This window comes from Xiphias gladius, chromosome 10 (assembly GCF_016859285.1).
Source record: "Xiphias gladius isolate SHS-SW01 ecotype Sanya breed wild chromosome 10, ASM1685928v1, whole genome shotgun sequence".
Taxonomy (NCBI): domain Eukaryota; kingdom Metazoa; phylum Chordata; class Actinopteri; order Istiophoriformes; family Xiphiidae; genus Xiphias; species Xiphias gladius.
In genome coordinates, this window is record NC_053409.1 from 17,294,268 (window position 1) to 17,307,927 (window position 13,660).

At 39.0% G+C, this 13,660-nt stretch overlaps 1 protein-coding gene across 2 annotated transcripts in view; it reads right to left on the minus strand.

The window, feature by feature from the left end:
• Positions 1–5,418: 5,418 nt before the first annotated feature.
• The window catches only part of stxbp6 (syntaxin binding protein 6 (amisyn)), a 59,671-nt gene continuing 51,429 nt past the window's right edge, over positions 5,419–13,660 (minus strand). For both annotated transcript variants that reach the window (XM_040137034.1, XM_040137035.1), the window contains exons 6-7: positions 8,700–8,857; positions 5,419–6,953 (exon numbers count right to left, since the gene is read on the minus strand). In XM_040137034.1, coding sequence (XP_039992968.1) covers positions 6,930–6,953; positions 8,700–8,857 — 182 coding nt within the window. In that variant the 3' untranslated portion in view covers positions 5,419–6,929. The remainder of the gene's footprint in view (positions 6,954–8,699; positions 8,858–13,660) is intronic.

The window sequence follows — 13,660 nt, forward strand, 5'->3', positions numbered from 1 at the left end:
CATCAAAATTACTGTCACTATATTGGAGAACTGGTTTGTTGTGACTGCATGTTCGGTGGACACTCCCCCCTTGTGTGTCTATCCACTGTCAGCTTTAGTGTACTCTTTCTAAAAGTAATTTCCGTAGCAATATAGATTCGTATATTCTAACATATATTAAATATAATTTGGTCGGCCTACTCATTTTTATCTCATCATTTGCTGCAAACCTACACCAAACCCAACAGAGCGGAGATTGGGGAGTAAAAACATTAATCCCACGTGTAGGTTTATATGAGCAGACTCAATCAATAGCAAATCATACATCAAATAGTAGATCAACAGCATACAGTAAAAGCATCATGACGTATATGCCAAAAAGGAACTAAAGGGGAAATAAGGACAGCCACTATAAGAAATTCAGAATTAATACCCATATACAGCACATAGGCACACGGCAGACAGCATGACATCGAACGCAGCAGGAGAGCAGGCAGACATTAGCACCAGCAGCTCCATGACATTAGCTTACTGATGCGATCACTAAAACGTTTCCTAAATAGAACTGACACATCAAATCCTGATATGTGTGTGTGCACAAAGTGCAACTACCGAGCTTGGTACTGTAAAGAAAACATGCCGTGAGTGGCTGCGTTTTCAAGCTGTCTACAGCGTAGACAGAAAAAACTCCACGACCAATAGCTGAACTGACTAATAGTCGACAAACAGTCGTGGAAAACTGACAGGAGTTTTAGCTATTTCCTCCACAAAGCCACCCTGGGGCAACATGATCAGACTGTTCGCAGGTGAGCTTGCTCATAAAATGTTTTATGAACACCAGCAGTGGTTGTTTGAGGCAGTAACACAGCTGAGTTAACAACTGAGTGGAGCAGAGCGAAAAGAGTGGGCCGGGCACCGACAGTTTGAATAGGCCACCTCATTACAAAAGTGCACTAGATAGTAGAGTGTGTCATGTGGGAGTTTAGCAGGCAACTCGAGTTTTTTTTCCCCCCCTGGACTACCTCACAGGCTTCGCTTCAGATTACATGGTTAATTAAGGTAACAAGTGTAGCAGTAGAAGAGTGCCAGAAACTACCAGCAGACAAGTGCAAGAAGCTTCTAGATGGTTACAAGAAACGTTTAGAGGCTGCCGTTGTTGCCAAAGGTTCTGCAGCCAAGTATTAGTGAAGGATGCCAATAATTCTGTCTGGGGTACGGTTTGTTTTTGTATTATTTCACTATTGTGCAGGTTTTGTTTTTTTTAAATTTTATTTTCTTTTGTTCAGTAACCTTGGAAATTTTATTAAAATACTTTGATTATACAAAATTAGTTCATTTGCATTTATTTTGGAAGATATACTATATTCTGTACTTAACATTCAGGGTGACAATAATTCCAAAAAAGGACTGTAGAACATACAGCTTCACTGAGGCAGAGCTGTTCCTAACCACATGAAAAAGTTTTGCAGCACTTTCTGTTAGTCGAATCAGTCTGTAGAACTCATGTCCAGACACATTTCTCCGGATCTAACTTTCCAGAAAACCTTAGGGACAAAGGCAATAGTTATTAAACTTCGACCTTGGGGTAAAATCCTGTCCTGACTAATAAGACTACTGAGGAATCACTGCAGAGATTTGTATGCGATAATGAGAAATAGAGGTGGAGACCCAATTCATTCGGCCTTCTCACCTCTGGGTGTAACTTGTAATTACTCCTGTGGAGCTCCGGGGAGGATGGCAGATTAAAAAAAAAAAAAAAAAAAAAGTTGCCCTGAGGCCTGTTGGCCAGCCAGGTAGTTAGTCAGGCAGCCACCAAGCCCCTCCTGAGGTGACACCGGCTCCTCGGCTGACAGGAATGTCAGTGGACCTCTCAAGGGGACACCTAAGTCTTGTGCTGAGATCACTCAAGAAATGACTTCCTATAGTACTGTGTGTCACCCACACCAGTGTTACTTCTGCATGTAAAAATGAGTAAGTGTTAAGATGAGTCTGAAAACGTTACTTTACTGGAGCATTTCCATTTTTGTTCATTTAGATTTCTACTCAAGACATTTCAGGAGGAAATATTTTACAGTCCTGGTTGAAATAATTGGCACCCCTGAATATTTGGTACAGAACCTCTACTTCTTCCACCAATGCTATATTTACCTTAAGTTACAATTTCACGGTATGTTGTTTTCCTCCTTATTGTTATATTGTCATTTCCTCTTATATTAAACTTTGTCTGACTAAAATACTAGGTTTAAAAAAAAAAGGATGGCAATTATACAATTTGAATAACATCCCCTATATTTATTTTATTATTTATTCCTTGCAAAACTGATACATTAGTAATGTATCGGATACTTGCTCTGTCCCACAGTAACTCAAGCCACTGTCAAGACATTCACTGTAGCAATTACTGATATTGAGCATCTTTCAATCAGCCCTTAATTCACGCCTTCAACCTGGAATCAATGTATACATTACACCAAAATGACATACTAATAGCCAGTTCTACTAATCAATACACTACTGGGCAATGAAGCTTGCTAACAGAGCTGACGGGTCTTTCTACAAGGCTAGTGCACCCTCCAGTGGTGTCCTAAATTTTACTCTATTTGGTGTCCATGTGAAACATAAAAGGTCGTAGTGTAATTTCAGCACTCCAATGAAGCAGGTCCTAATCCTAAAAACAAATAATCACTTTCAGGTCTCGAGACATAAGCCCCGGAAGCGTGTGCAGAGACAGAGGACAGGGAACAGACACTGGGACCTCAGTGTTGCTGTAGCAGGGAGGGAAAGAGAGAGGAGAGCTGAATGATTAGAGGTGGGTTTTAAGGAAGGAGCGAGGTATAATTCACAGGAGTTGGCAGATTGAGTAATGGTAACAGAAACCTGCACAGAGGCCTTTATGAGGCACTTTACTTCCCCCTCTGCACCTCTAAAAGCTATAGATCATGTATATCAGCACTGCTACTACACTCACTATGACTCTGTTTGCCAGATTGGTCCACATCATTAACTGGGAGAATAAAATACTATTAACAGGTGTCGAGGAGGGAGAAGATAACATAGATGTTTTGATAAGATTCATTTCTGGTTACTTGACTCTGCTATACCTTCTTAAAATTAGCCTAACCAGCTCTTCCCTCCTTCCATGAAAATAGTGAATGGGTTCTAAGCTCAGGGTCTTTTGATATAAATATGATGATATAACTGGGTTCTATAAAAATGTATCTATACTACTATGTGTTGTATGTTCATGATTTGTCATTGTTTATTATGCAGGCAACATTACGAAAATGTGTATATACCAAAAGATGGATTATCTTTGATATGGGTATCCTTATATATTCACAGTCTAAAAACAAAATGTGATTAAGAGAAAAGTGGCACAGGTTTTTCAAAGTAAGCCAACAAAATCTGGCTTGGAGCTTAAAATGTTATCAATGGACTTTTTCTACCAATTCCTGCTGGTGGCAGTTAGGAACCTAAACTCAACCTCACATCAAACGGGAAAGTTGACAAAAAGCTAAAGCTGTTATACGTTTTATGGTTGGATATTCATCAAGCGCAAGCTTACCTTATAGGGAAACTCAAAAGATTTTCCACATTAAGGTTGGTTTACTAGTCATGGCGAGCACTACTCAGCCCGTTAAAGCAGTTGCATAATGTCTTCCCGTGGCAATGGAGCTTTGTGAATCCTGAGAACCCTAGAGATAACAATAGGGGCTATCACAGCTTGGGTTTGAAAACTATACATTTTTAAAAGGAAAGCCTGCAGTACAGAGTGGGGGCAGGAAGTTTGAAAGATGTTGGTCTTTACAGTGTTTGGAGGGTCTAACGAAGACATACTGCAGCACTGAGATGGATTATGAACTTCAGCAGAATCCAGCAGGTTTGGATCTTAAGACATATTGAGGAATAATATGATTTATGAGAATATGATTAATCTGACTCTTGCTAGTCCCTTAAGGAGCACAATCAAATGAGTTGAATACATTTTTAAGTCTTTTACAAATACTAGTTTTCTACGAGCCAAAGATGTGTTTGAGAAAGATAACTTTGGCCCTGACAGTAGAAGAGAAATGCCCTAGGAGGACATGATGGAAGAATGACAGCACCCTTGATGTTACTGTACGTAGTGGTATGGACACCCATGTCTTATATTTTTTGCATAATAAATATTATTGAAATAAAGCATTTTTTGTCACATAAGCTGTATAATACTATGACCGTACAAGGTCATACATACATTCAATTCCGCAATAATTCCTGAAGTCTTTGAAATTAAAAAACCAGCATTGTGTGTTTCCTAGTTGATTACAATTCAAAGGCCAGTTTTACTCCTGGCAAGTTCCAATCGTGTTACAGTTTCTTGTGGTGGGTCCTTGGTTTAAATCTGGAACACAGATTCTGTCTTAACTACACCACATGAGGGCAGTCTTTACCGCAGCCATGAATGAGGCACACGTGCATACTGCACCCTTACGAGGACACACCGACACACACCCACATAAAGTAAAATTTCAATCATTGTCCTCTGCGTCTGAAACAGGACATTCTCATGAAGAGCAGTTGTACACACCCTTAATTCGACTGTAGCACAACTGTTTCTTGGCCTAAATATTTAAGTCAGTATAATGAATGAGTCCGACTGAAAAAAAAAAAAAAATCTTAAATTGTAATTATGAATCCTATAATTTACCCTTTTCCAGAAGAATTATCACCAGTATTGATTTAAAGAAGTCACATCATGAGTACAGGGGAAACAAGTTGCACAACGTGAAGAAGTATGTTTATTACTTTTTTAGTACAGAGTTCTCCATGGTTGACAGAACTAAAATATAAAAACTTCAATGTCACTTATCAAAAACATTCTTCATCTACAATAAATAATGCATGTGTTACACATAGACAATATTTAACTAGTCGCTGAATTTAAACCTGGTGAAACAGGATGCATGCAAATATTTAGCTATGTAAAGTTATTAAATAATCAGCTCAAATTACAGTAGGTAACAGTTACAAGTAGCCACATTTGAATGTGCAAATTTTGACCAAGAATGACAATCAGCATCTTACTGTTACTTTGCATAACTCTCGCCTGTGGCATGAACACAGTATGGAGTATTTCACTGAGTTGTGACCAAAATCGTTTTCTTTGCTGATCCCGTGAGGTCAATAAAGAACCATTATTCTGTGATTGTGGATTTTATTTTCCATCTCGCAGTATCATCAAGAGTTGCGATCAGTGTGATAGGAGCATTGTAGAAGCATGAGACACCCTTTGGTAGCTTATTGTTCATGAGTAGGGAACATCCTTGTAAGTAAAAATACACAAATGCCATAATAATTATGGAGAATACCCAACAAAATAAATGTACAACTTCTGGTTCCATTGTTTGATGGAACTGTTAAAGCTGGTTATAAAAAGGACACTGGGAATAATATAAATTAATTTTTTATATATTTTTTATTAAAACAATAAAACATCCAAAGTGTTAGAGAGAGGAATAAAAGCACACTAAGAATTAGGCAACTGGAACGTTTCATTATGAACTCAACAGTGCTCTGCAAGATAAGGTTGTCAGTGCATTGTAACATCATGAATTATAAAATTCAAAATATAAAAAGAATCAAATACATCTTGATTGTGAGGGTGGAATCTTGCCAGTGAGGAAGCCAAAAGGTACAGGCAGTGTGAGCACTGACACAAAAAACTAACTGTTACACACTGCTGCTTCTGTTTGAGACATTTTGTCCTTTATATATAAGTACACACATTATTATTATGATTATTATGACAACCAAAATTATGCAAAAAGCACAAGGGATCACTACTGAATGTTTAAAGTTGAAATACAGCCAGGAGTAATTTCAAAACATCCCACGTACATGGGACATATTAGCGATACAGACATTGAGATAATATTACTAGGAGAATTACGTTTTGCTTTTTACAATGCAGAAGCTGGTTTACTGAATTCCCCCTTTAACATAAATTATTGTAATGAAAAAGCTTATTAATGACAAGTTCTTCAAGTACACTTCCAAAAATGTTGTACTATGTATTCCATGGTGTTTTGGTTGTTTTTGAATGGCAGACAAGTCTAACAGAGGCCTAAATATTTCACTGTTGATATGTGTTACGTCACCAAAAGCACTATATTCAATCTCACCTGCAGTTTGTGAAATAATATCTTAAAAAATTTTGACCAATACTGTTTTGATACAATTTGAAACCATGGAGAGAACAACAGACCAATAGATTGTAATTACCAAGAGTCAAATGAGAGAAGGAAACTTGAAAATGAATACTTTTGGCTTTATTGACATTCGGGTGTAGTTAATGTTGTTTTCTCCACAGACATGCTTCTCTCCTAAATGTGCTGCCAAAATATTTATCTGGCTACAATCTAAACATCAGTAAAGAAAATCTGGGTTGTCCTCATCTTCATGTATGTGTTATATATTTGTGTGGAATAGAGCCAACCCAATTTTTAAGTCACACCTGTGATACCCATGAGAGGGTCCATGACATTCAGAAAATCAGACTGCATAATCACTGCAGTGCTCATAAATATCCCTTAACAAATAATTTGCGAGACAAGCTGTTCCTTGTCTCACATTAATGTCTGAGCACACTTAAAGGGGAAGGGTTTTGAGTGACTGCGGTTATCAAATACAGTCAAGACTGTGGTTTGTAGCTTTTTTTTGGCAAACAGAAGCATGAAACATTCAGCTGACACTCTGAAGTAGCACTGTTTACCTCTCTTCCTCCCCTCTGCTCGATGCGTCACCACCAGAAGATGCACAAGAGTACATTAACCCAAAACATTAAATGGAACATTGTTAACAAACAGTAATAATATTAAAATTTTTAAAAAGAATAAAATCTGGAATCCTTCCTCTGTAAAGCAACTGGCGATTGGTGATCCCCCAGCCCAGTTGGTTTTGGCAGTGGTCTAACACTTGTGCTTCATGGCAAGCTGTAGAAAAATCAGGGTGGGGGTTGCAGGATAATACCGTGAGAAACTCAAGAAGGCAGTGAGAGTGGAATTTGAAATTAACCTGTAAGCAAAATGCCAGCCAGCTAGAAACAACAAGTAGATGCAACAGACTGTCTTCGGTAAAATCTGGGAGCGAGCGCAGTGATTAATACGATGAGGAAATGTAAGCTACAGATTTGATTATTTTAGAACTCTTCGACAAAGGTGAAAAAGCTGTTGTGTGAGTGTGTGTGTGTGTGTGGGGGGGGTTATAATACAGGTGCTGCCAGGGGTCGGTGTTTTTTTTAGTCAGGCAATGACAACTCTGCTAAAGGTGCTAAAGGGCTTGGCTGGAGGCTCGTTAGAGAGATGACCAGGGCCACAAATCTAATACACAGCTACGGACGGTGTGGAGACATAAGGATGGTAGACACACACATTTACACACAAAGACAACAGACAGAGTACTGGCTCTGTTGCTGTAGAATGAGGAGAATTAAATTCTACAGACTAAACAAGTGGGGGCAGTAGAGCAGCACGCAGAAATGAGTGGGCTTGATTAAAACTGAGCAGCCCAGCTAAATCGGCTGCCGTCGCACAGTGAGACACAGAAATGGAATTACAGGAGTGAACTAAGAGTAAAAAGAACCAAGGTGACCCTCCCGCAGTACTGCAGACGCTTAGTGCTGCACTTGGCTATAATTTAAATTTACACTATATGCAGAGGTCCACCTAAAACACATGCAGATGACTTTACCATCCGCAAAGTCATTCTCAGACAGAAGTATAACGGGTAAAATGCAGACCTTTTTGTTAATTCTATCAGGAATGCCTTTTTTATCCATTTGTATTATTACCAACTGCCTTTAACCGGGGGGTTCAGACATGCAACGGTATGAATTTTAATAATGTGCTTGACAAATGATAACTTATAAAGAAATTATAAAAGCAAATGGCAGCAACTGATATGACAAAATGCCAACAAATTATTATTATTATTATTTATTTATTTATTTATTTATGTATTTTAAATGGGAAATCTACAGAAATTTTCTCCTGAAACCACCAAAGCCAAGGCATTTTTCTCTGCTTATCCCAGGTTTTTATATTCCATCGTGGTGGGGAAGCTCGTCTCTTAAGAGTAACAGGGCCACGCAAGTCTCTACAAATGTCTTTCAGTTATCCCACCATCACTAGTACGGCAGGATGCATTGTTCAAAATGATTACAGTGAAGGCTATCCACTAACAGCACAACAGTGCAAGAAGCCAAGCTGCAAACCCAGGGGTGTTTGATATATGTGCTATTAGAGAGGCAGTTATGATTATAATCAGGTGTGCTTCTTATAAAGCAATAGATTTTTTATGTTGTTTTTGCAGGGAAAAAAAAATCATAATGTGATGTAGTGTGATAATAGCCTCATTAGCAGCATGATTAGTTTTTTCTGACAAACAAGAGATATGGGGAAGATGGAGGATGATGGAACACCCTACAGAGAACTACGAAAGAGAGTAAATGAGGGAAGAAGAAAAAACTATTATCTTCCCAGTACAGAGAGCAACATTGCTGAGAGGCTGGAGTCACAATGAAGCAACTCCTGCAAATAAATAGTTTGATCTTATGGCTAATCTTATGACACAAAGTGGGAATCGAAGTTAGAATTTCAATACATTGTGTTAAAATACATACACTAAACCCACCCTGAGGTTATGCATTGTAATGTATCTTTTCTAACACATTGCCTCACCTTGTGTGCAGTGACAGCAAACTGTTCAGCACTGTTCATCATGTCTGCAGTCCTCTCCTCAGCCCGACCTAATCGCTCACCGCGCTCATTCAGAGCCTGGCTGGCCTTCTGTACAGCACTCGTCACACTGTCTGCAGCCGAGTGTAGTATACTGTTACCTGGAGATAAGGGTGGGAGTGAGGAAGCCAGACAGAGCAGAGAGGCAAAGAAGACAAAGTGAAACACAAAAGAGGAGAGAAAAGACAAAAGGGAAGAGAAATTGTCATTCCTTTAGGAGACCACCTGTGACATGAGATGGGTGTAGTCCAATCAGTGACCCTGGGTATCGGTGTTATTGGTGGAAGCCAAAAACAAGAAAATTGAAATGGCTTTCATTCAGGTGCAATGTGGGATTGTGGCTAATGGGTTTTCCTCAAAGCTGATTTACTTCAAGGAAAGAGCAAGTGAAAAGAACCTTTTCAACCTTGAAAGTAGGCAACAGAAACACATGCAACAGATTTTAACGTCTCTTTTTAGGAAATCATGTCATTTCTGTTTACATTCAGCACTGCTATGGTGCCAGCTCTCTGATTAGTCTCCTCTTTTTTATACTATAGTGTAATAAAGACAGAATAAGTGTTTGGCTGCACAGGCAGCCCTTGAGACCCAGTAGTAGCTATAAGACAGAATATCTTTGGATAGCTGTGGAAGCCTTGCAGATGTTTCTTCTGACAAGCCATTAATCTACCGCACGTCGGGAATATTCCTGCTGCTTTCTCTTTGTTGGCAATACAGTTGCATTTTTCCAGTCGGGCGTAAGCTGTCATTTTATGTAGACGTAGGGCAGCATGCCAGTATGGAAAAATATCTGCTGTGTTTTTTAAAAATGTCACCTACTACTAATGTGAACTGCTACCTGGTTGCCCAGAAAGAGGGTCTGTGATTGCAAGGTCCTGACACGTCATTTTTTAAATTACAACAGAGCAGCACCACAGGGTTCACAACGTGACAATAAGACAAAATTAAAAAATAATAAATAATAAACAACATTTCGCCCATTGTAACATAACACATGGTGCTATTTGAATCATTTGATCTGTTTAGGATATTGCTTTGGTAATAGCCAAAGGAGGGTCAAACATTCAGTTTTGATAAACCAAATGATTCAGAGCTACACTGTCTACTCTTGTACCCAACTTTGAAAAGTGGAAAAATAATAAAAGAAAAACACAACACACACCCAGTGATGTAAGTTAGATTCGATTTTCCGAAGTCTATATCCTGAGATATAGAGTAAATGAGTTTGAGGAGAAGGAACAGACAGAGAAGAGCTTGAAGGAACCGACTGTATTAAGACTTGACAGGCCTGAGTCTATCTCTACAATATAGTGATTGTATGTCCCGTGGCATCAAGGCAGGTAGGCTGAGTGACAGATAATTGGGATAGCTCCTCTGCAGTGGGTTATATGACAGCTCCAAAAGCAGACGGCAAGGCCAGCTGGTGTTCCTTCAAAATAAAGTTAACTTGATAAAGTTGAAGCAATTCATGTAGACACACCCGTACTGCAGACACACAGATGGACATATAGCTCTTCACACCCACACCTATGCACACAAAAGGAATGGAAACACATGCACATATGCAAGGCTGTTCATCAGCCAGTTTTCCAGAGATTACAGTCAATGAACCACAGGCGACCTGGCACACTGCATATGACAAACACATCTGGACCAATGATGAAATAAACCTCAATGTTTGGGATTTCTTTAGTATTTACTTTCTGAACTTGGAACTATGGAGCAATTAGTAAAATAAGTTCATGAGTAACCGTAATACATTGCAAATGACCATTCCAGTTTACATAGGCTAAAACACATTCCTGCTCTGCTTCTGTCTGGGGAAAAAAACAATTTCTCGTAGTGGCTTTAGGTCTTCACTAGAAAAGATAAGACCTTTTCTAGTTCTTTCTAAGACCAGATTCCTCTTAATCCTCTCCTCCCGCAAGATAACCAAGGGAGTAATACTCCCATCATCCTAAATGTAACCCCCACCCTCACAGCGTCTCAACACTATGCATTCAGAGAAAATATTCCTTTATTTGTCTGCACACCATTTTCTTTTCTTTGGTGCCTTTCTGCATTCTCAGAGATCAGTGGTGGGCTGCAGCATGGGCTCTCCCAGTGGAGAATGTAATTACAGAAAAGGCAGGGTGGAGACATTCTGGAGAGCTTATGAAGGGGCTGCTGCATCAGGAGCTGAATGAAACATGTGTAGGAGTAGATTATGTTACATGGTGCCATCGCTGTGATCCAAACTCTGAGCCTTAGTGTCTCTTAACTTAGAGTGGGAGCTGATCAGCCGTCACTGTTATCAGTGGGGATAACATCAGCTCTTTTGTGTTACTTTGGGGGTTCATTGGTATTAAGGCAGTTCGCATTTTAACAGGGAGTTTTCCCTGTTATGCACTGGTGAATCCAAAGAGGAGCTTTTTTGGGAAAAATTCTTTCAACTGACATTGTTGATCGTTAATGGCCTACAGTACAGTACGAGGATGAACCTAGTACATCTATGACACACCTCTCTCAAAAATGCAGAAGGAATTTTGTTTCTGTACCCCAGGATATCATCATAATAAACCAGGGTGTCTTTAACAATGGACAATGAACCAAAAGGCAAGTGGTTTTCCGGCAACAAAATATTCCAGAAAATAGGAACTATGAGCAAAGACAATCATAACAAGGAAGGCAAAAGATCTTTCAAAGTCAACTCCTCCTTTTCCAGTTCTGCTGTTAGCAGTAGATTACAGGTTACACTGCTTTGGCGTTAAGAGAATAACTTGACTGATATCAGCAGGAAAATGTCAGATACACTTCATAAGATGCTGACAACCAGGTCACAGTTACTCTCAAAGCATATGGGATGGTGGTGATAGTTAATTTCAGGAGCAAGCACACCTACACAAAACAGATACATGTAAATAATACCTGTTACAGTGCCTTTAATATTTTCATCAAAGGCAGCGTACATGATCGGATCTCCCCTGTGCTAGGATAATGCTATGGGGTGTAATGTGTGTGGGTGTTTGAAGGGAGGGAGTGGCTCACAATAATTTATTTTAAGTATTAGCGAGTACATACTTGTCTGCACTTTAGCAAGTTCTATCAAATATTCTGTCAAAGATTTCTGTAAGTGATCCTAATCTTATTCATACATATCTCTTGACTTCGAAGTACACCGTAATTGTGGTTATTTTCAAGATGGGCAATAAAAACATTTCATCACTTGTTTTACTGTAGATTTATGTACTTTCAGTTCACAGAGAGGAAATACATGATAAGATTTACCTAATGTTAAATGCAATTACAAAAAGCATGACAAAACAAGCAATAAAGGTCAGTGAAAAACACAAGTATAAGTTATTAATCTATCTGAGCTATTCACACTAATATAGTCAATTCATTGAAAACTACAAAGGCAAGTTTGCAATAAATAAAGCAGTGATTCTGTGAGTAACACTGCTGCTACTTCATTTTTAAATAGATTACGTTTAAAAGAATTGTGTATAAAATAAGAAAAAATGAAGCAGGATTTGGCTAATATAATCATCACATGGGCCTAAAGACACAGTCATGCGGCTTCTGCTGCAAGATAAAGCTCTGCTGCAGTTTAATTAATGCAAATCTTGACATTACCCGCAGCAATATAATGAAACTATAGCAGAGGTTTAACCAGGAGGGGCACCTTTTATATACGGCAGTTCTCTCTTTCTCTATTTTTCCCAAATTAAGCCATCTGTGAATTTCCCCCTTTTTCCAATACCACTCCATCCCCATGAAATATATACTGTATGTACAGCCTACTGTATATGCCTATCATTATATCGTCTTTCAGGCATCCCAATGCTGCTCCTTCCCATTCCCGCCACCACAGGCGTCTAAGGACCTCAACTAGTTTAGCATCAGCAGTCACCAGCTATCATCATTTCACCATATAAACTCAATTGCACTATCACTCAGTTGTTAATGTAAAATGTGTAATCCAGACCTGAGGTTCATGACAAATGATCCTATTATAAACAGTAATTAAGTCATTAGTCTGGACTACCCCTTGGTTAACCACTCAAAGAAGAGAAAGGAGAGCGATTTGCCCCTTGACATTTTTTTCATGAGACTAAAGACTTGACCTTAATTGCTCAGTTGATCTTTAGTTTAGTCACTCTCGTGCCGGTTAAAAAAAAGATTTCAGCGAGGCAATATGGACACTTATGGAAACAAACATGGAACATTCTGTCCTAAATGGACCTCAGAGCAATGCTGACACAGACAGAAAAATAGCTTCTAGTTATTCACAGCCTACTTTTAGTGGCTTTAACCAGCAGATACATTTCAGCATCACACAATGCATAAAACAGACGCAATTTCCATCATTATAGCCTTGACTAAGCTTAAATGTGATTTTGTGAAATGCTTTACATAAGTAGAGAATACTAAGGAAACCATTAGCAAAGAAGCACTCTATCACTGTACTCCTCTTCTAGATCAAAATGTGATTTACAGTGAATTCTGAAAGTTTTCAGAACCCTTCCCTTTTTTCCACATTTTGTTATGTTGCAGCCTTATGCTAAAATTAATAAAGAAAAAAATCATTTTTCCCTCATACATTTTTCCTTCCACTCTATACTCCATCACTGGAGCACTCCACTGATGTGGGCTTTATGTTCGAGTGGCCAGACGGAAGCTGCTCCTCAGCGGAGGACACATGAAAGCCCACTTGGAGTTTGCAAAAAAGCACCTTAAGGACTCTCAGAATGTGAGAAACAAGACTCTCTGGTCTCATGAAACCAAGATTGAACTGTTTGGCTTTGATTATGTGTGTAATGTCTGGAGGAAACCAGACATGACACTTAGAATTGGTTGTCCTTATGGAAGTTTCTCTCAACTCCACACAGGATCTCTGGAGCTCAGCTCAAGAGTGATCCTCA